Source organism: Nerophis lumbriciformis, linkage group LG07 (genome assembly GCF_033978685.3).
Source record: "Nerophis lumbriciformis linkage group LG07, RoL_Nlum_v2.1, whole genome shotgun sequence".
NCBI classification, from domain to species: Eukaryota; Metazoa; Chordata; class Actinopteri; order Syngnathiformes; family Syngnathidae; genus Nerophis; species Nerophis lumbriciformis.
This window is the reverse complement of record NC_084554.2, coordinates 45,813,130-45,841,030: the sequence shown is the minus strand read 5'-3', so window position 1 is coordinate 45,841,030 and position 27,901 is coordinate 45,813,130. Positions and strand designations below refer to the sequence as shown.

The following is a 27,901-nucleotide window of genomic DNA, read 5'->3' as shown; positions in this document are numbered from 1 at the left end:
TTGACTTCCGGGTGTCCGTTCGACGCTGGGCTGAGGCGGCGAGTTATTTTGTGCTCTTCCCGACACTTTTAAAGTCAAAATGAATCGTATTTTTGGAATGGGGAAACCGAAAGGTCCAGCGCCGAACCTCACGGACTGTATTGGAACCGTAAGTGTTGACCAGAGAGAACTTTTTTTCTACGCTGTTATAAAGTAAACAAAGATGGACGTCAGTGGCTAATTAGCTCTTTGCTAACAGTTTAGCAAGTTTAGTTAAGTCGAAAACAAAGTCTTTTTTTTTTTTTTTTTACTTTTTCATGCCCTCGACTGTCATACTGCCTTTTGAATGAATATTTAATGATATAAACAGTGGTGACATTTACGAGTGGCGAAATCCGACGCTGTTGCTGACGTCATGGACAAAAAGTCACATATTCGAGTCATTAATCAGCATATAAATTGTTCAATGATAATTCGAACAACTCCTGTTGCAAAGTATGTTGTTCTCAGTGTGGGGAAAAAAACAGTCATCAACTTGTAGAACAGGTTTGTTAACTGGCAGGCAGGGAGGGGTATTAGAGTTATTCTCAGCTAGTATTATGGCATTCACTTACAGTAAGAGGAAGAAATCATGATTTCCTACTGATTGTGTAAGTTTTTTTTTTAAACATTTTTTTTTATTGTATTTTGGACATGTACAGTCCAGAAATACAATTAAACACATGTCAAACGTTTCTTTTCCCACTGCCGAACAAGTAAACATCAAAAAGTATACATAACATAAAATTGAAATAATAAATTAGGAAAAAAAAGTCAAATACACTATATTGCCAAAAGTATTTGGCCACCCATCCAGATGATCAGAATCAGGTGTACTAATCACTTTGGCCACAGGTGTATAAAATCAAGCACTTGGGCACGCTTCTACTAACATTTCTAAAAAGCTCTGTGATTTCCAGCGTGGAAGTCAAGTCAACTTTATTTATATAGCACGTTTTCAACAACTTTTAAATCGAACCAACGTGCTTTACAGGTTAAAAAAGCATAGAGCAAAAAACAAAAAAAACAAACAAAGAACATAAACAATGAATGTGCTGAACAAGATAGTGCAATATGGTAAAAGGGGTCGAATAAAAAGTAAAACATTTGCAGAATAAAAAATAATAATAATAAAAGTGCGACAAATTGAAAAATAAAACTAAAGCGAAATGGTGGCCTAGTGGGCGGACTCAGCTCAGGTCAAAGGCCAGCGAGAAGAGGTAGGTCTTAAGGAGGGTTTTGAAGACCCCCAGGCTCTGGGCTGACCTAATGTGGAGGGGAAGTCTGTTCCAGAGCTTAGGGGCAGCAATGGAAAAGGCTCTGTCCCCTCTGGTCTTTAGCCTGGATCTGGGGACCGCCAAAAGCATTTGGTCAGCTGACCTTAAGGCTCTAGACCAGGGGTGCTCATTACGTCGATCGCGAGCTACCGGTCGATCGCGGAGGGTGTGTCAGTTGATCACCAGCCAGGCATTAAAAAAATAGTCCTAAAAATGAGCGATCATAAATCTTCACTATCGTCACTTGATTGACATTCACGGCACCCGAGGGTCTTCTGAGATGACGCTGGCTGCTGCCAGCTCATTAAAATTACCGACTGGAAGGCGAGAAACACTTTATTTCAACAGACTCTGGTGCCGTACCTGTCGTCAAAACTCCAAAGACCGACTGCACAGTTGTGCTAACAAAATAAGAGTCTCAGAAAGCTGGCGTGCATAAGCTAGCAAGCTACGGAGTTTGCCGACAATGTATTTCTTGTAAAGTGTATACAAAGGAGTACAGAAGCTGGACAAATAAGATGCTAAAAACCAACCACTTTCATGTGGTATTGGACAGATAGGAGGACTTTTTTTCTCCTCCATTCGAAAATGCGGACGTTATCCGCACTACTGTCTGATTCCAATCAATGCAAGTCATCAGAATCAGGTAATACACCAACTTATACTGTATTCTTGTCTTCATGAAAGAAAGGAATCTATATGTGTTAAACATGCTTGTATTATCTTTAAACACCTTTAACGTGTTAACAATATTAACTATATGTGTTAAACATGCTTGTATTATCATTAAACACCTTTAACTTGTTAACAATGTTAACTATATGTGTTAAACATACTTGTATTATCTTTAAACACCTTTAACTTGTTAACTATATGTGTTAAACATGCTTGCATTATCTTTAAACACCTTTAACTTGTTAACAATATTAACTATATGTATTAAACATACTTGTATTATCATTAAACACCTTTAATTTATTAACAATATTAACTATATGTGTTAAACATGCTTGCATTATCATTAAACACCTTTAACTTGTTAACAAAAACATATATTTCATAAATAAGTAAATATAAATTATATATATGAATGAGGTAGATCCCCACGACTTGATCAATTGAAAAGTAGCTCGCCTGCAGAAAAAGTGTGAGCACCCCTGCTCTAGACGAGGTATGATGATGATGCAGCAGCTCGGCCAGGTATTGTGGGGCCAGACCATTTAGGGATTTAAAAACAATTAAAAGTAATTTAAAATCAATGCGGTGACGGACAGGGAGCCAGTGGAGTGAGGCCAGGACTGGGGTGATGTGCTCGTGTTTTTTGGTACTGGTGAGACGGGCAGCCGCGTTTTGCACAAGCTGTATACGGCGGAGTGATGCCTGATCAATGCCAGCGTGCAGTGAGTTGTTGTTGTCTAGCCGGTGTGTGATGAAGGCGTGGATAGCAGTCTCCAGGTCACTCTGGGAGAGATAGGCCTTGGTCTTTGCGAGGGTTCTGAGATGGTAAAAGCTGGTACTAACCACTGAGCTGAACTGTCATAGGATGCCACCTGTGCAATAGTGATGGGTTGATGAGGCGTCATGGAGCGTTTCGACACATTGCAAAACTATTGTTACTGTGTCGATACTGTGTCACTAAATACTGACATCTGCTGGACATTAAAAATCCCTACAGGCAACCTATGGACCGACTCAACTGACACTGATTTTATGACCTAGTACAGGGGTAGGGAACCTATGGCTCGCGAGCCAGATGTGGCTCTTTTGATGACTGCATCTGGCTCTCAGATAAATCTTAGCTGACATTGCTTAACACGTTGAATAAACATTGATTGATTGAGATATATATATATATATATATATATATATATATGTATGTATGTATGTATGTATGTATGTATGTATGTATGTATGTGTGTGTGTGTGTGTATCATAATAGGAAAAAGAGATAGTACTAAAGGACTGGATTAGACCCCAGGTGTGGGTCTGTAAAAGAGTGTTGGTGCCCATTTTGTTTTGGGCTCCATATAAAATGTATAATGTTTAATAAACAAACATTTGCATAAAGCAAACAAATTGTCCCATGTTGGGTGTACATTTTAGTGAGGTAAATGATATATATATGTACAGGTAAAGGCCAATAGTTTGGACACCTTCTCATTTCAATGCGTTTTCTTTATTTTCATGATTATTTACATTGTAGATTGTCACTGAAGGCATCAAAACTATGACACCTGTGAAGTGAAAACCCTTTCAGGTGACTACCTCTTGAAGCTCATCGAGAGAATGCCCAAAGTGTGCAAAGCAGTAATCAGAGCAAAGGGTGGCTATATTGAAGAAACTAGAATATAAAACACGTTTTCAGTTATTTCACCTTTTTTCGTGTGTTCATTCATAGTTTCGATGCCTTCAGTGACAGTCTACACATTGAATGAGAAGGTGTGTCCAAACTTTTGGCCTGGACTTTATCTATGTATGTATGAATGAAATAAATTATTACGATTAATTTAGAGTTAACTCTAGACATTGCGATTGATAGCGATTTAAATATTTTAATCGTCTGACAGCCATAGTAAAAAAAACTCAATGCAGTCTGGATTTGATCCATTTTTATTAGTTACACTCATTAAATGATTAATCGAAGCAACATAACACAAACGCTGTAGAAGCTAACTGTTATTTAAAAGATAAACACCAAATTCCTCCTCTATTAAACTGGATGCAATTCAAGTGTAGTTCTTGGTTTAAAGGTTGATTCCAGGACAGAGTCCGTGGACAAGAAAATCGACAAACTGGACGCCGAGCTGGTGAAGTACAAAGATCAGATGAAGAAGATGAGAGATGGGCCGTCTAAGGTGAGGATTTCGAGTAGAAACAACACGTGCTAAACCTGTCATCATCATCCTCGTCATCACACTGTCATGTTTGTAGAACATGGTCAAGCAGAAGGCGATGAGGGTCCTGAAGCAGAAGAGAATGTAAGCCTGGCTGAAGAATGTTATTTAAATGTGTGTATTTGACTTTGACTGGTGTGTTTAATGCCACTGCTGCAGGTACGAGGGCCAGCGGAACAACCTCATGCAGCAGTCCTTCAACATGGAACAAGCCAACTACACCATCCAAACCCTGAAGGACACCAAAACAACAGTAAGGCCACACTATGATGTCCCCTAAATCAGGGGTCCCCAACCTTTTTTCCCACCAGGGACCGGTTTAATGTACCGTATGCGTTATTTTCACCAAACCGGTTTTTCACGTGTGGCAGATAAAAACAGCAAAAAAATTTGCATGAAAAATCAACTAATGGGAGCCCTGGGCGTGTTTCTTTGCAAAAAGATGGTCGCCGGCACGTTGATGGCATACACCAGTGATTTTCAACCTTTTTTGAGCCAAGGCACATTTTTTGCGTTGAAAAAATCCCGAGGCTAACCCTAACCCTAACCCTAGCAGACATCATTAAAAAAATGAAACTCAGTTGATAGTAAAAAGTTGTTGTCGCAATTGTTGGGTATGACTTTAAACCATAACCAAACATGCATCAATATAGCTCTTATCTCAAAGTAGGTGTACTGTCACCACCTGTCACATCACCCCCTGACTTATTTGGAGTTTATTGCTGTTACCCTGTGTGTAGTGTTGTAGTTCATGTCTTGCGCTCCTAATATAATGGCTTTTTCTCTTTTTTTGGTATTTTCCTTTAGCAGTTTCATGTTTTCCTTTGAGTGATATTTCCCGCATCTACTTTGTTTTAGCAATCAAGAAGATTTTAGTTGTTTTTATCCTTCTTTGTGGGGACATTGTTGATTGTCATGTCATGTTCGGATGTACTTTGTGGACGCCGTCTGTTCCACAGTAAGTCTTTGTTGTCGTCCAGCATTTTGTTTTTGTTTACTTTGTAGCCAGTTCAGTTTTAGTTTGGTTCTGCATAGCCTTCCCTAAGCTTCAATTACTTTTCTTAGGGGCACTCACCTTTTGTTTATTTTTGGTTTAAGCATTACACTCAATTTTACCTGCACACTGCCTCCTGCTGTTTCTGACATCTACAAAGCAATTAGCACCAGCTGCCACCTGCTGATATGGAAGAGTATTACACGGTTACTCTGCTAGCTCTAGACAGCACCGACACTCAACAACAACACATAATTTGCAGACTATAATTACTGGTTTGCAAAAAATATTTTTAACCCAAATAGGTGAAATTAGATCATCTCCCACAGCACACCAGACTGTATCTCACGGCACACTAGTGTGCCGCGGCACAGTGGTTGAAAAACACTGGCATATACTATATACCAGTGTTTCTTAACCATAGGGTGTTGGGCCGAGAGCGCCCCCTAGAATGTCATATATGTGTTTTTTCAGCTGTGGTCCGCATAGGCCACAGCTGTACTTACCGGTAGTTGTAATACACTTTTCTACCACTTGTGGCAGTAATGACTGTAGCTGCTGACAGAAGCACATTGTATACCGTATTTTCCGCACCATAAGGCGCTCTGGGTTAAAAGCCGCGCCTTCAATGAACGGCATATTTCAAAACTTTGTCCACCTATAAGCCGCCCGGTGTTGTAAGCCGCATCTAACTGCGCTAAAGGAATGTCAAAAAAACAGTCAGATAGGTCAGTCAAACTTTAATAATATATTAAAAACCAGCGTTCTAACAACTCTGTTCACTCCCAAAATGTACGCAAATGTGCAATCACAAACATAGTAAAATTCAAAATAGTGCAGAGCAATAGCAACATAATGTTGCTCGAACGTTAATGTCACAACACACAAAATAAACATAACGCTCACTTTCTGAAGTTATTCTTCATTCATAAATCCCTCGAATTATTCTCCTTCGTTGTCCGAATTGAAAAGTTGGGCGAATGTCGTCCGGCGCTGCCTCCCTGTCTTAGTGAAGGTGTGTTCGCCTTCGGTCATCCATTGTTCCCACGCAGTTAGCAGTCTAGCTTCGAATGCCCTGTTGACACCAATATCTAGCGGCTGGAGGTCTTTTGTCAATCCACCCGGAATGACGGCGAGTATTGAATTAAGCGCGTAAGCGTGTCTCTTAATGTGATGTTATGAGCTAGCAAATATAACAACTACACTACCCAGCATGCAACGATAGTGACGAGCATGCGCGGTAGCCCTGAGAAGCGTTGTATGCTGGCAGTTAGAATGTGGTTATGAGCACGCTGTGAGTAAACGTTGAGAACTCAGTTAACACGCCTCGTCTGCATTATTTATAATTAGACAGACAACACACTTAATAGGAGCCATTTTGGGGTCTTTACATAAACACACAAATGGAAATGAAACGTCACATATCCCAGCATGCACCGCGTGCTTCTTCTTCCGGGGCGGGTGGTTGCTTACAGTAGAAGAAGCGCTTCCTGTTCTATGGGGGCGGGTGCTTACCTTGGCGGTTGCTTGCGTAGAAGAAGAAGCGCTTCCTGTTCTACCGGGAAAAAAGATGGCGGCTGTTTACCGAAGTTGCGAGATCGAAACTTTATGAAAATGAATCGTAATATTAATCCATATATAAAGCGCACCGGGTTAAAAGCCGCACTGTCAGCTTTTGAGTAAATTTGTGGTTTTTAGGTGCGGCTAATAGTGCGGAAAATACGGTATATGTTATATAATTTCATAGTTGGGTAGAGTAAATAAATACAATGTATAAATATAAGTTCATATATACATATAATGTGATTAAAAATGGATTTCCTTTGGTTAATTCATGCAAGTATATGTTAACTTTATTTTTGTTACAAATCCCATGTAAATTGGAGGGGAACGTATTTTTTGTTCCGGTTTGGTCACATTGTTGGGGGGACAATTAATATGTGACGGAATAAGGGAAGCAGCATGAGACAGCAAGCATTTGATGGAAGACGTTAATAGAATCTCGGCTTGAAAAAAAACTTTATTCCCTCGGTGTTTGTGAGGCCAATGAGGTATGATTCTTTCTGATAATGTATGTGAAATCAATGTGTTTTCTTTTATTTGATGTCAGACTAATTGTAAGTTCTGTTTTTTCTTATTTATTAGTTCTGACGGCATTATTTTGGCATCGTTGTTAACGAAAAGAAGGCGTGGCTGAAATAAATGTCTGTGAGACAAACAAACAACTTGAGCCTTGATTAAGACCTCGGAGGGAGTAGTGAAGTGAAGTGAATTATATTTATATAGCGCTTTTACTCTAGTGACTCAAAGCGCTTTACATAGTGAAACCCAATATCTAAGTTACATTTAAACCAGTGTGGTTGGCACTGGGAGCAGGTGGGTAAAGTGTCTTGCCCAAGGACACAACAGCAGTGACTAGGATGGCAGAAGCTGGGATCGAACCTGGAACCCTCAAGTTGCTGGCACGGCCACTCTACCAACCGAGCTATACCGCCCCTAACAATGACAATATAAAACAACCAGAGTGATATTCATAGAGAAATGTCTTCGGCCCAAAAATTATGACTAAAGTGGTATTTTCATTTGCACTTTAATTTTATTGCCAGTTTAGTTAAAAAAAACATATTTATTATCAATTTATTTTAGCTGAACATAATGTCTATTGTATGTAAATGTATTTTGTCTAATCAGTCTGACCTAAGCCTAAAGTTTATTTGTTCAATTAATAATGTTATCTTTGTGATTAACACATGCTTTTATATAATTTTACAAGGTAGGGAACTGTAAGTAGGTCAGATATTTAATTTTATTGAATATGATCAAAATCAAGAGTAAGATTACTAAGTCAGTGTTAATATTGGAGTGGTCCCCCGGGTCCCTTTGTAGTGGAAAAGTTGGTTCCTGAGGTCAAACAGGTTATGAACCCCTGTTATATGCAACGACCTTGCAGATGAAAATTAGCCTTTGGCTACAACCTGACATATTAAAATGGTATATGTTCATTAATGTGCATTAATGTACTATAACAAATGGTGACTTCCTGTTAGGAGTTGTAATATACATCTATAAACAAGCTTGTTGGTGTGTTTCGTGGGACATACGAAAGTTAATTTGGAGAAAATGTGTTCGTTTATAAGTCAATTAAAGGGGAACATTATCACAATTTCAGAAGGGTTAAAACCATTAAAAATCAGTTCCCAGTGGCTTATTTTATTTTTCGAAGTTTTTTTCAAAATTTTACTCATCACGCAATATCCCTAAAAAAAAGCTTCAAAGTGCCTGATTTTAACCATCGTTATAAACACCCGTCCATTTTCCTGTGACGTCACACAGTGATGCCAATACAAACAAACATGGCGGTTAGAACAGCAAGATATAGCGACATTAGCTCGGATTCAGACTCGGATTTCAGCGGCTTAAGCGATTCAACAGATTACGCATGTATTGAAACGGATGGTTGTAGTGTGGAGGCAGGTAGCGAAAATGAAATTGAAGAAGAAACTGAAGCTATTGAGCCATATCGGTTTGAACCGTATGCAAACGAAACCGACGAAAACGACACGACAGCCAGCGACACGGGAGAAAGCGAGGACGAATTCGGCGATCGCCTTCTAACCAACGATTGGTATGTGTTTGTTTGGCATTAAAGGAAACTAACAACTATGAACTACCGTATTTTCCGCACTATAAGGCGCACCGGATTATTAGCCGCACCTTCAATGAATTACATATTTCATAACTTTGTCCACCAATAAGCCGCCCCGGATTATAAGCCGCGCCTACGCTGCGCTAAAGGGAATGTCAAAAAAACAGTCAGATAGTTCAGTCAAACTTTAATAATATATTGAAAACCAGCGTTCTAACAACTCTGTCCCAAAATGTACGCAAATGTGCAATCACAAACATAGTAAAATTCAAAATGGTGTAGAACAATAGCAACATAATGTTGCTCGAACGTTTATGTCACAACACACAAAATAAACATAGCGCTCACCTTCTGAAGTTATTCTTCATTCGTAAATCCTTCGAATTCTTCGTCTTCGGTGTCCGAATTGAAAAGTTGGGCGAATACGGGATCCAAAATGGCCGGTTCCGTCTCGTCGAAGTCACCGGAGTCAGTGTCACTGTTGTCCAGCAGTTCTGTGAATCCTGCCTTCCGGAAAGCTCGGACCACAGTTGTGACCGAAATATCTGCCCAGGCATTTACGATCCACTGGCAAATTATGGCGTATGTCGTCCGGCGCTGTCTGCCCGTCTTAGTGAAGGTGTGTTCGCCTTCGGAGCTGTGTGAAAAAAGCCACCCGGCCTCTTCGCGTAAACTTCCCTTAACCACTCGCTCATCTTTTCTTCATCCATCCATCCCTTCGAGTTAGCTTTTATGATGACGCCGGCTGGAAAGGTCTCTTTTGGCAAGGTCTTCCTTTTGAATATCACCATGGGTGGAAGTTAGCATGGCAAGCTAGAACCACAGTGAAGGATGACTTCTCATTCCCTGTGGTGCGAATATTCACCGTACGTGCTCCCGTTCCACAGTGCGGTTCACAGGAATATCAGTTGCTGTGAAATACGGTAGTAATCCGTGTGCGGATGGAGAGATTGCGTCTTTTTATGAACCGGATCGCTTAGTAGGAGCCATTTTGTGGTCTTTACAGATGTAAACAGGAAATGAAACGTACGGTGATATCCGCGCGTTTTTTCTTCTTCTTCCGGGGGCGGGTGGTTGCTTACAGTAGAAGAAGAAGCGCTTCCTGTTCTATGGGGGCGGGTGCTTTCCTTGGCGGTTGCTTGCGTAGAAGAAGAAGCGCTTCCTGTTCTACCGGGAAAAAAGATGGCGGCTGTTTACCGAAGTTGCGAGATCGAAACTTTATGAAAATGAATCGTAATAAAGCGCACCGGGTTATAAGGCGCACTGTCAGCTTTTGAGAAAAATTGTGGTTTTTAGGTGCGCCTTATAGTGCGGAAAATACGGTAGGTTTACAGCATATGAAATACATTTGGCAACAACATGCACTTTGAGAGTGCAGACAGCCCAGTTTTCATCAATTAATATATTCTGTAGACATACCTTCATCCGCTCTCTTTTCCTGAAAGCTGATCTGTCCAGTACAGTTGGAAATGCATCTGCTTTGAGTGTCGCAGGATATCCACACATTCTTGCCATCTCTGTCGTAGCGTAGCTTTCGTCGGTAAAGTGTGCGGAACAAACGTCCAATTTCTTGCCACTTTCGCATCTTTGGGCCACTGGTGCAACTTGAATCCGTCCCTGTTCGTGTTGTTACACCCTCCGACAACACACCGACGAGACATGATGTCTCCAAGGTACGGAAAACAGTCGAAAAAACGGAAAATAACAGAGCTGATTTGACTCGGTGTTTGTAATGTGTTTGAGAAAATGGCGGATTGCTTCCCGATGCTCCGAGAGCGAATAATAGAAAGGCGTTTAATTCGCCAAAATTCACCCATTTAGAGTTCGAAAATCGGTTAAAAAAATATGTGGTCTTTTTTCTGCAACATCAAGGTATATATTGACGCGTACATAGGTCTGGTGAGAATGTTCTCCTTTAATGTTTCTGTGCGGCCCGGTAGCAAATGCGTCATGGACCGGTACCAGTCCCCGGACCGGTGGTTGGGTACCACTGCCCTAAATGACACCTGGTGACGTCCGTGTCATCTGTTTAGGTGGATGCCATGAAAGGCGGCCTGAAGGACATGAAGAAAGCCTACAAGACTGTCAAACTTGATCAAATCGAGGTACTTTCTATACGCCGTTACTGATAAGATAAGGTAAGATAAGGCGGCTGATGTGTGTTTCTTGTGGTTTAAAACCATCAGAATATTCAAGACCAGCTGGAGGACATGATGGAGGACGCCAATGACATCCAGGACGCGCTGGGAAGGAGCTACGGCACACCTGACATCGATGAGGACGACTTGGAAGCAGGTCAGTGGGGAAGGCTCACATTCTGGAGCTGAGGGCCACAGACTGACAAATCAAAACATGCGGGGGACATTTTTGATAGTTTACACCTTTTTAAAACCAGTACAACATGTAGATTTATGAAATATAAAGTGCAATTTCGATACAATTTTGTGTGAATGCTGAAGAGCCAAAGCCGAAGTGAAATGCTCACAGTTAGCAGAGAACAGATAGCGACTAGGAATGAACAATATAAGCAAAAAGAGCTAAAAAAAAAAAGCTTGCATACTAACAAGACTATGATAACAATAGCATGCTTACAGTTAGCATTAGTGAAATACCAAATCTACAATGTAAAATGTCCAAACTTTTTCCACTGAGGGCCGCACATTGAAAAAATAAATAAATAATAATAATGATAAAAAAAAAAATTAAAAAAAAAAAAAAAAAAAATATATATATATATATATATATATATATATATATATATATATATATATATATATATATATATTATAAAGTTGATTTGATTTGATTTGATATATATATATATAATTACATTTGTTTTAAATTAAAAAAAGATGACCAAAAAAACAATCAAAAACAAAAATATATGTTTTTTTTTAATTTATTTTATTTTTAAATCAATTTATATGAAAATAACAGCTGTTGTGTGTGGGCTGTTTGGTTTGTTTATTTATTTCTTAACTTATTTTAGTTTAAAAATTTGACATATTTGCAAAAGTTGAGTTTTCATTTGTAAATTTGTTAAGCACCATACCAGGGGTGTCCAAACTTTTTCCACTGAGGGCTGCACATTGAAAAAAAAAAATAAATAAATAAATATATATATATATATATATATATATATATATATATATATATATCACTGAGGGCTGCACATTGAAAAAAAAAAAAAATATATATATAAATATATAAATATATATATATATATATATATATATATATGTAAATATATATATATATATATATATATATATATATATATATATATATATATATTTTTTTTTTTCCAATGTGCAGCCCTCAGTGGAAAAAGTTTGGACACCCCTGGTATGGTGCTTAACAAATTTACAAATGAAAACTCAACTTTTGCAAATATGTCAAATGTTTAAACTAAAATAAGTTAAGAAATAAATAAACAAACCAAACAGCCCACACACAACAGCTGTTATTTCAGTGCTTGCTGTGACATTAGGCTTCCACTGGGTGGTGCTGCAATCCATTATTTAAGCAGTGTAAAGTGTATAATCCTTTTTTGCATGGCTGGTTGATTGAAATTTGATCAAGTCGTCAATAAGATGTTTATGTACTTTTTTGTTTAAATGAAATAATTGAACATAACTTTTGACAAGTGTGTTAAAGCTCAGCCTTCATATTAAATATGACTGTCCCGTCCTCAGAGCTGAGCGCTCTGGGAGACGACTTCCTGATGGATGAGGACACCTCCTACTTGGACGACGCCGCCACCGTCCCTTCCATCCCCGAGGGTTTGCCTGGAGCCAGATCCAACAGGGTACGTCCGTTTGTCCCCGTAGACTTCCTTTCAACCTCCATTCATGTTTTATTTGGCTTTGCAGGACGGCGTCATGGTGGACGAGTTCGGCCTTCCTCAGATTCCCGCTTCATAAAAGCCGAGTCAGGACACATGTATCATAGCTTTTTCTTCCTCTATTCATCCAACTGACACTCCTGCTTTGGAAGGACGCCTCTGAAGCCAAAGATGCAATCACTAACAAGGACCTCAGGTTTTTCTTATCACTCTTCATGATTCATATACGAGCTCGACCAGGGGTGTCCAATTTCGGCCCGCAGCTCCTTTTTTATTGGCCCTCGGCAGATTGTAAAAATTACGTAAATTCATTATTATCGTGATGTTATTTGTAATCCTCTCAAATGGTGAAATCATAATCAGACTTTTGAATTAGCATTAATCATGATTAATCACAAGTATCAACATTTTTTAACACCAACAAAGCAAGTATGCTTGGTAGAAAGCACTTAACCAAAGTAAGGTTCCACTCTTCCAAAATGAGCTAGTTTGCATTGGATATGCCATGGACAGGCTACCATTAGCGATTTCAACACCTTCAAATGTAGTAATGGAAACTAAAACTAAAAGGAATGTTACAACTGAACAGCTGATGTGTAATGAGCGAAATACAGTATAAACACTTTGTAGGGCGCAACATAACACATTCAACTTACGAGTAAAAGCTACTTCCTCATTAGACCACATGCCATAGTTAGCCTATACAGCACTGCCATCTAATGTCTTGGAAGTGCAACTGCATTGCAAATGACTCGCGTATATGAAAGAAAGATAAAAGACCTGAACAGCAGTTGGCATAATCAGCTGATTTTTTAATGTTACATTTAAAAAAAAAAAATATTATCAAACATTAACACACACACAAATATTGAAAATTGGTACCTTTGAGTACCAGTATCGCATCAAATGTGAGAGGTACTCATCACGAATTTTGCAATTAACTTAATTTAAAAAAGACCCTAATGTTTGGTCATAAGTGCAATTTTATTGTTAGAATAGTTTAATTAATCTGCATGTATACGTGATTAATGCAATATTTGTTGTGATTAGGGTTGCAAAATTCTGGGAATATTCAAAGTTGGAAACTTTCCATGGGAATAAACATTGAATGCAACATGATTATTCGCTAAACAACCTGATTTAATGCAAATTCAGTAGCATTTCAACCCTGGACTGTGCATTCCTCCATCACATGTGCAGTGCATTCTTCCATCACATGCACAGATCATTCCCAGCATGCTACACACGACAGCAGGGCTATTGAGGCCACACTAGTATTTGAGCCCAAGGACTTCATCCAGTCAGGTAAGTTTTGATGATATTACTGCGGTAAATATATTTGATAGAGGTGTAATTGCTTGTTACTGTATGACTGGGGACTACTCCAGCAGACTTCCACTCAAGCTAGCTAGCTGTTCCTGTACTTGTTGAATGATTTTGGGGCCAATATCTCTAGCGGGCTAGGTTTATGTACCACCACAGTCTCGTAATGAACTGAAAATATTTCTCCGTTAGCCGTGATGCTAGTTTTCTCTATGTTAAATCCCATTCACTTATGCTAACAATGTTAGCGATCCGAATGTACCTTTTTTGTGATCTGTAAAGTTCAACTAGCAAATACTAAATCAAAAGGTGTAGTTTCCTCTGCCGTCTGTTCTTCTAGCCATTCTGTTGTCATTCAAGAATGTAGGTTATAGTTTGACTTAGCATGCTGATCGAGTGTTCTTTTATTCATCTAGCCTATTTCTATTCATTTGTCCATCAGTAAAATATTTTTAAAGACTACTCCAATTGTTTAGCTGACTATATCTCTGTGTGTAGCATTGCATTAGTGTTTTACAAGAATAAATAAATACAAACAGGATAATGCCACGTACACCATCTGATGTGTGGAGACATTTCACCCCAACCAATGTAGGCGGAAAGGCTGTGTACATTTGCAAATACTGTGCAAAGAGCTCCGTCAAAAATGCCACAAAGATGCAGCAGCATATAGACAAGTGCCCAATAATATATACCGTATTTTTCAGACTATAAGTCGGTTTTTTTCATAGTTTGGCCGGGTGTGCGACTTATACTCAGGAGCGACTTATGTGTGAAATTATTAACACATTACCGGTACTGTAAAATATTAAATATTATTTAGCTCATTCACGTAAGAGACTAGACGTATAAGATTTCATGGGATTTAGCAATTAGGAGTGACAGATTGTTTGGTAAACGTATAGCATGTTCTATATGTTATAGTTATTTGAATGACTCTTACCATAATATGTTACGGTAACATACCAGGCACGTTCTCAGTTGGTTATTTATGCCTCATATAACGTACACTTATTCAGCCTGTTGTTCACTATTCTTTATTTATTTTAAATTGCCTTTCAAATGTCTATTCTTGGTGTTGGATTTTATCAAATAAATTTACCCCAAAAATGCGACTTATACTCCAGTGCGACTTATGTGTTTTTTTCCTTCGTTATTATGCATTTTCGGCCGGTGCGATTTATACTCCGAAAAATATGGTAATTATTGTAATTCCCCATTAATCCCCATATATTCCCATGGACGGTGTCCAACTTTGAATAATCAAAAAATTGTCAATATTTCCAAACTTCCCGAGCTTAACTTCCCGTGGTAAATTTACCGGAAACTTTCCACCCTTTTGCAACCCTAGTTTGATTAATCTCATGAGTTAACTAGGGCTGCAACAACTAATCGATTAAAATTGATTATAAAAATAGTTGGCGATTAATTTAGTCATCGATTCGTTGGATCTATGCTATGCGCATGCGCAGAGGCTACTTTTTTTTAAAATTTTTATAAACCTTTATTTATAAACTGCAACATTTACAAACAGCTGAGAAACAATAATCAAAATAAGTATGGTGCCAGTATGCTGTTTTTTTTCAATAAAATACTGGAAAAGGATAGAAATGTAATTTGTCTCTTTTATCCGAGTATTAATCGAAGTAATAATCGACAGATTAATCAATTTTCAAATGAGTTGTTAGTTGCAGCCCTAGAGTTAACCCATTACTTTATTAGAGAACACAAAGCTACCGTGGATGTTTTGCTCTGCTAGCTTAGCATATATTGTGTCAGCATCTTCAATGTACAAAATGTAAACTTGCGTTGGAAAGCATGAGGACTCCCCTGATCTTTATATTCCTGTGCAAAATGGGAGGTGACTCAAATCATCTGCAGAAGTCAATAAATTGTATTTTTCCAAACAATCCCTGTGTGTCACAGTAGAGTTTATTGCAAATAACCTCCAGCATGTATTTGCAGTTCCTGGTAAAAAAAAAAAAAAAAGATGTGACATCACCAGCTCAGTCTGTAGCTGTTGGAGAAGATCTTCTCGTGGAGGTAATCCACACGGGCGGTGCCGTGCAGGTGCTCAAACTCATAGAAGGGGATCTGCAGCGTCAAATTAAGAGTCATTCCCTTGGCAACATATCGGCACTACTTGAGGGTGGACAAAGGCCTACCTGGACAACTTCATATCCCAGCAGCCTCAGGTGACGCTGCTTGATGGTCTCCTTCCCGAGAAGCTGTCTGGTGTTGTTGGTGAACCTGCTCTGTCCATCGATGCACACGGCGATCCTGCAGGCACACACATGTCTCGTCTACTGGATCTGGTAAGACTCTTGTCATGTTTGACTTTTACCTCTTGCACACGTCCTTGTGACTAGCAGGCAGCACGTAGCCTTCATCATCCAGCTTCAGCTCCACGTCTAAGAACGTCAGACTCTCAGCGTGGGGGACATTTTGAAAACGTTTGCTCGACTACGTTACCCAGCGTGTAGCAGTACGGCGTCAGCACTTGGGAGCCAAAGTAGGAGACACCCCCCAGCAGGCTCATCAGATCAATTTTCACAGAGTTGCACAAGTGCACGTTCACCGGCGTCTCTATCGTGGAGCCCGCCACCTGGTAGGACTTGACACGGTATTTGGGACCAAGGCGGGGACCCTGGGGAGGACAGTCTCATTGTTAACCAGCGTGAATAATTTCCATCAGGAGAGGGCCACACATTGAATTATCATAGCATGCGGGGGACATTTTGATTACATTTTTTAATTATTACTTTATATTTTTTAATAGGCCAAAAGTTTGGACACACCTTCTCCTCATTCAATGTGTTTTCTTTATTTTCATGACTACCGTATTTTTCGGAGTATAAGTCGCACCTGCCGAAAATGCATAATAAAGAAGGAAAAAAACATATATAAGTCGCACTGGAGTAGAGATGTCCCGATCCAGGTTTTTGCACTTCCGATCCGATACCGATACTGACCGATACTGGCCTATCCGAGCATGTATTAAAGTTTAAAGTTATTTAGCTTACTTAGTTGTCAGAATCATGTTGAAAAGGGTTTTAGTACTCTTGATAACAACTAGCCAGCTGAATTAGGGGAGTTTGAATAATACACAATGGTTGGTAACAAGAAACTGACCTGTTTATTCAAGGATAAACAAAAATTGACAAAATTATACATGACAAACAGAAATGGCATCATTGAAACAAGGGCTTGGCGATATGGCCTTTTTTTAATATTGCGATATTTAAGGCCATATTGCGATACACGATATATATCTCGATATTTTGCCTTAGCCTTGAATGAACACTTAATGCATATAATCACAGCAGTATGATGATTGGATGTGTTTTGATTGATTGATTGAGACTTTTATTAGTAGGTTGCACAGTGCACATTGTAGCGTCCCAGAAGAGTTAGTGCTGCAAGGGGTTCTGGGTATTTGTTCTGATGTGTTTATGTTGTGTTACAGTGCGGATTTTCTCCCGAAATGTGTTTGTCATTCTTGTTTGGTGTGGGTTCACAGTGTGGCGCATATTTGTAACAGTGTTAAAGTTGTTTATACGGCCAACCTCAGTGTGACCTGTATGGCTGTTGACCAAGTATGATTTGCATTCACTTGTGAGTGTGTCAAAAGTCGTTGATATTATGTGACTGGGCCGGCACACAAAGACAGTGCCTTTAAGGTTTATTGGCGATCTGTACTTCTCCCTACGTCCGTGTACACAGCTGCGTTTTAAAAAGTCATAAATTTTACTTTTTGAAACAGATACCGATAATTTCCGATATTACATTTTAAAGCATTTATCGGTCGATAATATCGGCAGCCCTAGTTAAGTACATAACTCCACGTGTTCATTCATAGTTTTGATGCCTTCAGTGACAATCTACAATGTAAATAGTCATGAAAATAAAGAAAACACATTTGATGAGAAGGTGTCAAACTTTTGGCCTGCACTGTATATATCTATACATTTATATATATTTATTTAAACTTTTAGGGCTCCATTCAAGTTTGGTCCCAGTGACCCGGAAGGGTCTCCATCATAAAAATGTTACACAGAATTTATTTTTTAACACTTAAATCTCTAAAACAACCTCAGATCTGTCATTATAAAGTTTAAAAACATGTTTTCTGCCCTTTTCGTCAAAGATAATCCTGTTTTAAATGGCAAAAACACAAAATAAGCAATATTATCCCCCTAAAAAATAAAAAAAAGGAATGTGAAATATTTGGAGCCTTTAAAAAGTCAGTTTATATCATTGATTTTGAATCATTATTCTCTGAACAATGAGGGTTAAAAAAAGACACTAAAATGATTGGAGATCCAAAAGGGTTAAAAATAAGTTTTTTTTAAACTTTCAATGCTTAAATCTCTAGCTCAACTTCAGATCTGTCGGTAGAAAGTTTAAAAACAATGTTTTCTGCCCTTTTATGATAAAGAAAACTATTTTTTAATGGCAAAAACAAATTATGCAACAGTTTCCCCCTAAAAATATGTCAAAGTGGAATATTTGATGTGAAGTAATTAGAGCCTTAAATAAGTCAATAATAATAAGTTATTTTGAGTCATTATTATTTTTTGAGCAATGAGTTAAAAAATGCCACTACAATTCTTAGGTATTCAAAGGGGCCTCACTCATAAAAGTTTAAATAATAAGTCATAAATAATTCGTTTTTATTTTTACTTTCAATGCTTAAATCTCTAGTTCAACTTCATATCTGTTGATTCTAAGTTTTTATCATTTATTTATATTATTTATTTATAACACAAAATATGCTAAATTCCCCCCCAAAATATTACCAAGTATAATTTTTGATGTGAAGTAATTGGAGCCTTTAATATGTCAATAATTCATATAAACATTATTATTTTTTGAGCAATGACAGTATTCAAGTAGAAACAGCCTGCATGGCAGCTATGTGTTATTAGTCAACATTGCAACTTGTTCTTGTTTGCTCTTTTATTTCACTTTTTTATGTTTTTGAAAAGTATTTTTACAATGTGCTGCAGATTGTTAGAAAATGAGTTGGGGGGCTGCCTTTGGACACCCCTTATTATTTGCGTGGCAGAAGACACTAAAGAAAGCCTTAATTTCCCAATCGTAAAATATTTATTTATAAAATTCTACCCTACCATTTCTAAAGATTCACATTAATTAAACATGAGCATTAGCACAACAAATAATTGGCCATCATGAATATAATTTTAAAAAAAATACACGACTACTTTAGTTAATTCAAAATGAGCTAACTTGTTTAAACAAACATTTAAAATAAATCTATATACCCATAATTGTGGCAAGAAAAAAAAAACTTAAATGTTTTAAACATAACTATCTTAAAAAATAAAACATGCACAATCTTTATCCATAATAAATATACAAATAATTTAAAGATAATATACAGTATTATGTTAACTTGCTGACTTTTTCAGCCTGGAGAACTTTGCTCAGTGTCTGCATACTTTTTTTAATGAACTGCCTTGTTTTTGTAGCTCAAAATGATGCCACAACAGCTTCGACCTTTGCCCTCCTTCCTGGTTGTAAACAATTAATGGTGCTCTCTGCTGGTTGACGTGAATAATGCAGGCATTGCTTTTATGTTCAGAAAACAGTCAATCAGGGGCCAAAGGCAGAATTTTATTTTAAAGACACCATAACACATTTTTTTAGTTATGTGGAACGATTTTTCCTACTACTTTAATCAAACTTGAATATAATGTTATTCCTTTTCCGTACTACAATGAATTCACGGACAATTGTTTGATATTTTGACTGCAAGCTCACCTGATGGAAGAGACACTCCAACTTGACGGTCATGTCGAGCTGAGTCAGCTGCGCCCGGATGTTGTAATCTATGCCGCTACCTTCCTCTGCAAGACAAACACCGTGGTCAGCCTCCCAAGTTCCGACCCTCCACGTTCCCCGGGCGTCACCTTGCAGCTGCTGCAGGAAGAACTCGGAGAAGACCTTGGCCACGAAGTTGACGGGGAACCTCTCCACCAGGATGCAGGAGTGCAGCAGTCTGATCAGCATGTGAGGCTGGAACTGGGAGGAGCGCGTTTGCAGGACGGCCTCCACCTTCCGGAAGAGCTCGGCGGCGTTGGGCGGCAGGTAACCCAGCTTGCCGAAAGGCACGATCTGCAAGGCCACCTGGTCGGTGCTGTAGGCGTCCGCCCGGTACACAAAACTCTCGGCCACGGCGTCCAGCACCTGCGGGGACAAAATGTTTCTCAGGCCGAAGAACTGCATCACCTTGGTGACCGTCTCCGGGTGGGCCGTGAAGGCCAAGCTGGGTGCGCGTCTCTCCACGGCTTCCACAAAGTAGCGGTCGCTTAGGCCGTAGTGCATGAGCGCGGCGAGGACCGCCGCCAGCTCCTCGTCGGAGAAGTGAGGCACGTGGCGGACGGCCTGCTTGCACAGGGCGATGACCAGAGGCGTCACCTTGGTTTGGTTCAAGGCCATCAGGGAACCCAGCACCCCGCTGACAGCCACCTTATCCATGGAGGAGGCCACCTTCACGGCGTGCGCGTGCATGGCATTCAGGAGGTCTTGGTAGCACCTGTTTCTAGCCACGCCTCCTCCCAAAAGTCCATACACAGCCACAAGTTCAGCAAGGCTCCACTTGGAGGGTTCCTGCTTCCGGATGTGCTCCATCACCTCCTCCAGCATCACGCTACCAACTGGACCCTTCATAGCGTGCACCGCTTGGCCCAGGGTGCACAGCTGGCCCACGCTCATTCCGCCTCGGTTCAGCCTCTCCTGGCTCTCCGTCACCAGCCGCACCATCAGGGTGCTCATTGGGTCCAAGAAGAGACGCGTGCCGGCCAGCAGGGCCGCCAACAGGCCCGAATCGCTCAACCTGCGCGAGTCCCGCTCCAGCTGGAAGCACAGCGCCCTGATGACATCGTCCTCCAGCACCGAAGGGTCCCTGAGGGCGTGGGCCTCCCGCTCCAGGTCGGCCACGCGATGGAGGACGGCCGCCGCCATGCTGTCAGACATCATCTCGGCCGAGCGGACCAGCTTCAACACCTTCCCCGAAGACGAGCAAGAACTCAAGAGCTGGCAGAAAGCCCGCTCCTCCTCGGCTGCGGGGCCGTGTAGCAGGGTCAGGCAAAACCGGGGGACGGAGTCTCTGCGTAGTCCCGCCGAGCTGCCGGCAACGAAGGACGGCTCCTTGGCGATGGTGGTCAGGCTCCTCGCAGACCGCCAGAGCCTCCTGCAGCCCTGTGTGAGGATGCAGCGGCCCGACGAGGTGCACACGCAGGCCGGACACACCACCAGAAGCCTGCTGGGTCCAAACTGCAGGACAGCGGGGAGTCTCTGGAACAGCTTCAATGCCATCCTCACCTGAGCCACAGAAAACGTCAAAATTGGACAAACATGTCACCTGAGGAGCTTCTGAGGTACAATAACAAGATAAGTCATTTCCTTCTGCTTCTTCCTACACCTTTTCGGACATATATTTGGCTGAGAGAGCCATGAAAGCCAAATATTTCAAAATGTATTTCCGTGAGAGCCATATAATATTTTTTAACATTGAATACAACTAAATGCGTGCATTTTTAAGTAAGACCAACCTTTTTAGAGTATATTAAGTCTCTTATTCTTTTTAATAACATTGTTATTCTAAAGCTAACCAATAATAAATATAATACTTCTTGAACAGGTGCGATAGAAAACGGATGGATGGATTAAAATGCATGAGAATGTTTTATAATTTGAACGTTATTTTTAAAACTGTGATTACCAGCGGAATTATTCACGACTTATCGTGTTAAGCAATGTCAGCTAAGATTTATCTGAGAGCCAGATGCAGTCATCAAAAGAGCCACATCTGGCTCGAGAGCCATAGGTTCCCTACCCCTGTATTAGAGTGTTCGCCCTGAGATCGGTAGGCCGTGAGTTCAAACCCCGGCCAAATCACACTAAAGACTATAAAAATGGGACCCATCACCTTCCTGCTTGTCACTCAGCATCAAGGGTAGGGATGATGTTCGTTAAGAAATTATCTATGTCGATGCCATTATCAAATCCTCTAATCGAACCGATTCCTTATTAAAGGGGAACATTATCACCAGACCTATGTAAGCGTCAATATATACCTTGATGTTGCAGAAAAAAGACAATATATTTTTTTAACCGATTTCCGAACTCTAAATGCGGCTCTTCGATCACTTTGATGCAGCTCAGCTGCATACTTGCCGACCTTCCCGATTTTTCCGGGAGACTTCCGAATTCCAGTGCTCCTCCCGAAAATCTCCCGGGGCAACCATTCTCCGATTTTCACCCGGACAACATTATCGAGGGCGTGCCGTTATGGCACTGCCTTTAGCGTCCTCTACAACCTGTCGTCGCGTTTGCTTTTTCAGAATCAGAATCAGAATCAGCTTTATTGTCATTACGCAAGGTAACCATACTATCTGCGTGCCGGCCCAGTCACATGTTGTGTGCGGCTTCTGCATTCACACGTTAGTGACTGCAAGCCATACTTGGTCAACAGCCTGAGGGTGGCGATATAAACAGGTTTAACACTCTTACTAATATGCGCCACACTGTGAACCCACACCAAACAAGAATGACAAACACATTTCGGGAGAAAAACATCCACACCGTAACACAACAGAACAAATACCCAGAATCCCTTGCATCCCTAACTCTTCTACATTATACACCCCCGCAACCCCCAAACCCGCCCGCCTCAACCGACGCACGGAGGGGGAGGGGTGTATAATGTAGCCCGGAAGAGTTAGGGATGCAAGGGATTCTGGGTATTTGTTCTGTTGTGCTTATGTTGTGTTACGGTGCGGATGTTCTCCCGAAATGTGTTTGTCATTCTTGTTTGGTGTGGATTCACAGTGTGGCGCATATTAGTAAGAGTGTTAAACTTGTTTATATCGCCACCCTCCAGTGTAACCTGTATGGCTGTTGACCAAGTATGCCTTGCAGTCGCTCATGTATGTCTTCAGAAGCCTCATACAACTTGTAGCAGGGCAGGTACGCTGTTTGTAGAGGTTGTATAGGGCGCTAAAGACAGTGCCATCACGGCACGCCCTTATTATTGTTGTTTGGGTGAAAATCAGCAGACTTCGAGAGAATAGTTGCCCTGTAATTCGGGAGTCTCCCGGAAAAATCGGGAGGGTTGGCAAGTATGACACTGTCAAGCGCCATTCATATACATTTTGCGGCCCGCGTGTCTGAGACCCCTGGTTTATACATAGCACAAAGCAAAGAAAAACTTTGTATGCAGTGTTATTTCATTTTAAATTTCAAAAGAGTTTTGTGGCTCCCGTTGTTTTCTTTAATTTGTGAAACAGGTCAAAATGGCTCTTTGAGTGGTAAAGGTTGCCGACCCCTGCCCTAAGGGTTGGAATTGGGGGTTTAATCACCAAAATGATTCCCGGGCGCAGCCACCGATGCTGCTCACTGCTCCCCTCACCTCCCAGGGGGTGGAACAAGGGGATGGGTCAGATGCAGAGGATCATTTCACCACACTAGTGTGTGAGTGTGACTATCAGTGGTACTTTAACTTTTAAGAGAAGTACTTTCCTTCTGCTTCTCCTTTTCGGACATGTATAATGTCCGAAATATAATGTAACCCCGTGATGTTTAATTTGACACGTTAAGCTTTTTGAAAACAAACAACAACATAATTAAACTCCCTCCATTGCTCCTCATGTACAACCTTGAGGCTAGCTGTTGGCTAACGATAGCTAACATTAGACAACAATGAGCTTCTCGGGGAGCCCACTCGCATTGCAGCACACCCTAGAGCACTTATAAAGAGTTAACGTTGATAATTCACCACAAATAATGACTTTTTTTTTTTTTTTTTAAACGTCAAACTGGTGTTTTACCTGTGCTCGCTTGTCATCGGCAAAGAGTCGGACTGCTGCTCAGAGCGTGGTTCCGTAATACACCATGGGGCGTTCAGGGGTGCGCGTTTATGTGAACACCAAAGTTATGAAACGTTGTATTGGTTATTATTTTCACAATGTGTCAACCAAAAAAAAGAAACAACCACATCAACATATTGAGTAAATAAAAGAAAACAAGTGAACTAAAAAGGCATTTCTTTTCAGAAACGAGGTTAAGGTTTTTGTTCCCAGAACACGCAAACGCACCATATTGTATTGATGCGTTTCAACCCCTAGAGGGCGTCACGTTACATATGCAATACATAAGCATGCTAAATTTAGAAATTACTTATAAAACAACTAAGAGTATTGTATACACATGATTTATATTCTAAAAAACGTGAACATCTTTCTATTGGAGAAATCTAATATGTTACCACAAGCGTTATATGTAGTATTAGATGCTACAGTTCTTCCTAAGGCCAGCAGGGGTCAGGCTTGGCTCAGTCAATACTGTCAACTGTTTTCGTGAATGTGAGTTAGTTTTAATGTTAATGCATCAATGTGGCTTACAGTATTTATCTGCGAGAATTGATTCACATATTGATTACTTCATAAATATATCTTGTAAAGTTGAGTCGTGTCAACATGTTCTTTTGTGTGTCAACAATACAAAGACAACACACATGTTCTTCATTGTGTTGTATTGTATTGTATTGTAATTGGTATTTTCCCGGAACACCCGAACGCACCATATTGTTTTGAAACGTTTCAACCGCTAGAGAACGACACTTATAAAACCACTCAATGTGCAATACACACCTAATGTATGTACTAAAACCAAGCAGTTTGCAGATGAATATAAGTACTCTCTATTGGGAGATTTGAAGCTCTCGCAAAAATTTTTTTTTTTATGTTTTACCAGCAGCGTATTATATAGACAGTTCTTTTTATGGCCAGCAGGATGCAGGCTTGGCTCAGTCAATACAGAGTCAATACGTTAACTGTTTTCATCAATACGAGTTAGTTTTTTTTAAATGTATATAAATGTGGCTTACAGTATTTATTTGTTTAATCCAAGGTGTCGAATAAAGGATTCAAACACATAAATATATCTCAAAAAGTACCACACGGACTTCCGTAATGGTGTCACGTGTGACTTAGCAGTAACCAATCAGGAAGCGAGCTGAGTTGGAAACCGGAAGCTTCACAAAATATGCAATGGCGTCGAACAACAGCGCCAAGTTCAAAGTTAGACAAACTCGAAAGACGGATTTGTCGAGTTGCAGCAAATATATGATGACGCACACAACGTCTCTTTCAGGTCTTGTAAGAATTGGAAGGACAGATAAAAGAGTTGGGGAGAAGTCGCCACGGTAATAAAGTTAGCAAATAAGCTAACATGTTACTGGTTGACTCATTGCTGCCTCCTACAGGTCAGTCCAGGTACTACGTCTATTTATGCACGTTCAACATACAGTATTATTACTATTAATAATAATATACTTTTTTTCATAATGGCTTGTTGATACATGTAAGCATATGTAAACATTCTCTTCAACTGCACTGGTATACATCAAAAATAATATTTCTTTTATTTTTCAGTTTTATTCACGGCTGCATTAACGAGGAGGTGCCCTGGGGGCAATCCTGTGGTCACCATCTTCCCCCCCCAGGCCTGGTGCTGCTGGTGGCTCAGCTGCAAGCCCCGGGGCCACTGGGGAACCTCTGGAGAGTAGAGATGTGGTGCCAAGACGAGGAGGGCGACATCACTTCCTGCACAGAGGGGGTCGGGGTCTGTCTACTTCCTGGTGGGTGACAACAAGTACCGGTAAATGTTTCATTTGTGTGGGAAAAACAAACATAAAATAGTGGACTAAAAGCGCAAACCGGTGACATGTAACGAGGAAAAAGTTGCAACGTCGACTCTAATAACCCGATAACTCTTTAAAGCTGTCATTGCTAAAAAAAAAAAAAGAATCAAAATCAATGTTGTTATGAATTATCGACATATTCAACTTCACATCAAATATTACACTTTCAAAACATTTTGGGGAAAAATATTGCATATTTACTGTTTGCCATATAAAAAACGTTTTTTTTAGGACAAAAAAGGCTTAACACTAATGAAAAGCATAACAAAATAATACAAATGGATGGATAGATCTGAAGTTGATTTACAAATGTTAAAATAAAAAATGATGAGGTGGCGACTTGTCCAGGGTGTACCCCGCCTTCCGCCCGAATGCAGTTGTGATAGGCTCCAGCACCCCTGCGTCCCCGAACGGGACAAGCGGTAGAAAATGGATGGATGGAAAATAAAAAATAAAAAATGTATGACTTATTTTTTACCCTTATAATTTTAGTGGAACTTTTTTTTTTTTTTTTAACCTGTCAATGTTCAATAAATAATATTGAATTAAAATCAATGTTATGAATTATTCACAAGCTTGCTTTGGAACTTTTAGCAGGAAGCATTATGAAGGTCAAAAAAGGCTTAACACTAATGAAAAACATAACAAAAAAAATAAATAAATGGATGGATAGATCTGAAATTGATTTACAAATGTTAAAATAAAATATGTATGACTTATTTTCAACCCTTAGAATTTTAGTGGATTTTTTTTTTTTTAACTGTCAATGTTCAAAAAATAATATTTAATTAAAATCAATGTTATGAATTATTGACATATTTAAGGTTAACATTACTTCACATCAAACATTGCACTTTAAACATTTTGGAGGGGAAAATACATATTGTATATTTTGTGTTTTTCCCATAAAAACAAGTTTTTTTTTTACTAAAAGGGCATCAAACAAACAAATTAATAAACACAATAAAATAATAGCGCTTTTCGACCTTCAGAAGTGCGACCCCGAGAGGGACAAGCGGTAGAAGATGGATGGATGAATGAATAGAATAATAGAAACCATAATTGATTGATATATTTTGAAGGTAATCTAGAGATTTAAGCGTTGAAAGTACAAAGAAAATGTATGACTTGTTTTTCACAACTTTTGAGTGGGGCCCGTTTGGACCCCCGATCATTTTAGTGTTTTTTTTTTTTTTTAAACTGCCATTTATTGACCTACTTAAGACTCCCAATTACTTCACATCAAATATTTCACTTTGAAGTATTTTTTGGGGGGTTCGAAATATTGCATATTTTGTATGTTTGGCGTATAAAAAAAACAAAGTTATCTTTGACAAAAGGCATAGGACGAACAAAAAAAAAAAAAACATTAAAAATAATAAAAACTTACAATTGATGGATGCCGATATATACAGTCGTGGAATTAACACATTATTATGCCTAATTTTGTTGTGATGCCCCCCTGGATGCATTAAACAATGTAACAAGGTTTTCCAAAATAAATCAACTCAAGTTATGGAAAAAAATGCCAACATGGCACTGCCATATTTATTATTGAAGTCACAAAGTGCATTATTTTTTTTTAACATGCCTCAATTTTGGAATTTGGGACATGCTCTCCCTGAGAGAGCATGAGGAGGTTGAGGTGGGCGGGAGTTGAGGTGGGGGGTAGGGGGTAGCGGGGGGTGTATATTGTAGCGTCCTGAAAGAGTTAGTGCTGCAAGGGGTTCTGGGTATTTGTTCTGTTGTGTTTATGTTGTGTTACGGTGCGGATGTTCTCCCGAAATGTGTTTGTCATTCTTGTTTGGTGTGGGTTCACAGTGTGGCGCATATTTGTAACGGTGTTAAAGTTGTTTATACGGCCACCCTCAGTGTGACCTGTATGGCTGTTGACCAAGTATGCGTTGCATTCACTTGTGTGTGTGAAAAGCCATAGATATTATGTGCCTTTAAGGTTTATTGGCGCTCTGTACTTCTCCCTACGTCCGTGTACACAGCGGCGTTTTAAAAAGTCATACATTTTACTTTTTGAAACCGATACCGATAATTTCCGATATTACATTTTAAAGCATTTATCGGGCTGCCGATATTATCGGACATCTCTATACAGAAATATACCAACAAAAGAGGAATAGCCACCAAAATAGGAGCGCAAGACAATAACTAAAACACTACAC

General features: G+C 39.8%; 2 protein-coding genes and 1 long non-coding RNA gene across 4 annotated transcripts; 2 read left to right on the top strand and 1 right to left on the bottom strand.

The window, feature by feature from the left end:
* On the top strand, window positions 1-15,906 carry chmp5b (charged multivesicular body protein 5b). The gene is made up of 8 exons (XM_061965072.2): window positions 1-148; window positions 4,046-4,150; window positions 4,227-4,273; window positions 4,349-4,442; window positions 10,863-10,934; window positions 11,016-11,124; window positions 12,525-12,637; window positions 12,702-15,906. Exons 1-8 carry the CDS (start codon window positions 80-82, stop codon window positions 12,750-12,752), a joined length of 660 nt encoding a protein of 219 aa, XP_061821056.2. The 5' UTR covers window positions 1-79; the 3' UTR covers window positions 12,753-15,906.
* On the bottom strand, window positions 15,907-21,337 carry fastkd3 (FAST kinase domains 3). Its single transcript, XM_061965071.2, has 6 exons — window positions 19,930-21,337; window positions 19,781-19,866; window positions 16,469-16,643; window positions 16,341-16,407; window positions 16,162-16,276; window positions 15,907-16,090 (listed from the first exon to the last, which is right to left on the bottom strand). The coding sequence occupies exons 1-6, from the start codon at window positions 21,335-21,337 to the stop codon at window positions 15,995-15,997; spliced, it is 1,947 nt and encodes a 648-aa protein (XP_061821055.2). The 3' UTR covers window positions 15,907-15,994.
* LOC133609467 (uncharacterized) lies at window positions 21,313-25,607 on the top strand. Of its 2 annotated transcripts, none has more exons than XR_009815714.2 (3): window positions 21,313-21,399; window positions 25,175-25,286; window positions 25,456-25,607. It is a non-coding gene; the product is annotated as an uncharacterized lncRNA (long non-coding RNA). The 2 variants fall into 2 exon arrangements; XR_009815715.2 differs by lacking the exon at window positions 21,313-21,399 and adding an exon at window positions 25,046-25,101.
* The last annotated feature ends 2,294 nt before the right edge of the window (window positions 25,608-27,901 follow it).

Coding starts and splice junctions, on each gene's coding strand:
- chmp5b (XM_061965072.2), top strand. CDS start 80: ATGAATCGTATTTTTGGAATGGGGAAACCGAAAGGTCCAGCGCCGAAC. Junction 4,274..4,348: donor GTCCTGAAGCAGAAGAGAAT/GTAAGCCTGGCT, acceptor CCACTGCTGCAG/GTACGAGGGCCAGCGGAACA. Junction 4,443..10,862: donor TGAAGGACACCAAAACAACA/GTAAGGCCACAC, acceptor TCATCTGTTTAG/GTGGATGCCATGAAAGGCGG.
- fastkd3 (XM_061965071.2), bottom strand. CDS start 21,337: ATGGCATTGAAGCTGTTCCAGAGACTCCCCGCTGTCCTGCAGTTTGGA. Junction 16,408..16,468: donor GCCGTACTGCTACACGCTGG/GTAACGTAGTCG, acceptor TGACGTTCTTAG/ACGTGGAGCTGAAGCTGGAT. Junction 16,277..16,340: donor CACAAGGACGTGTGCAAGAG/GTAAAAGTCAAA, acceptor GTGTGCCTGCAG/GATCGCCGTGTGCATCGATG.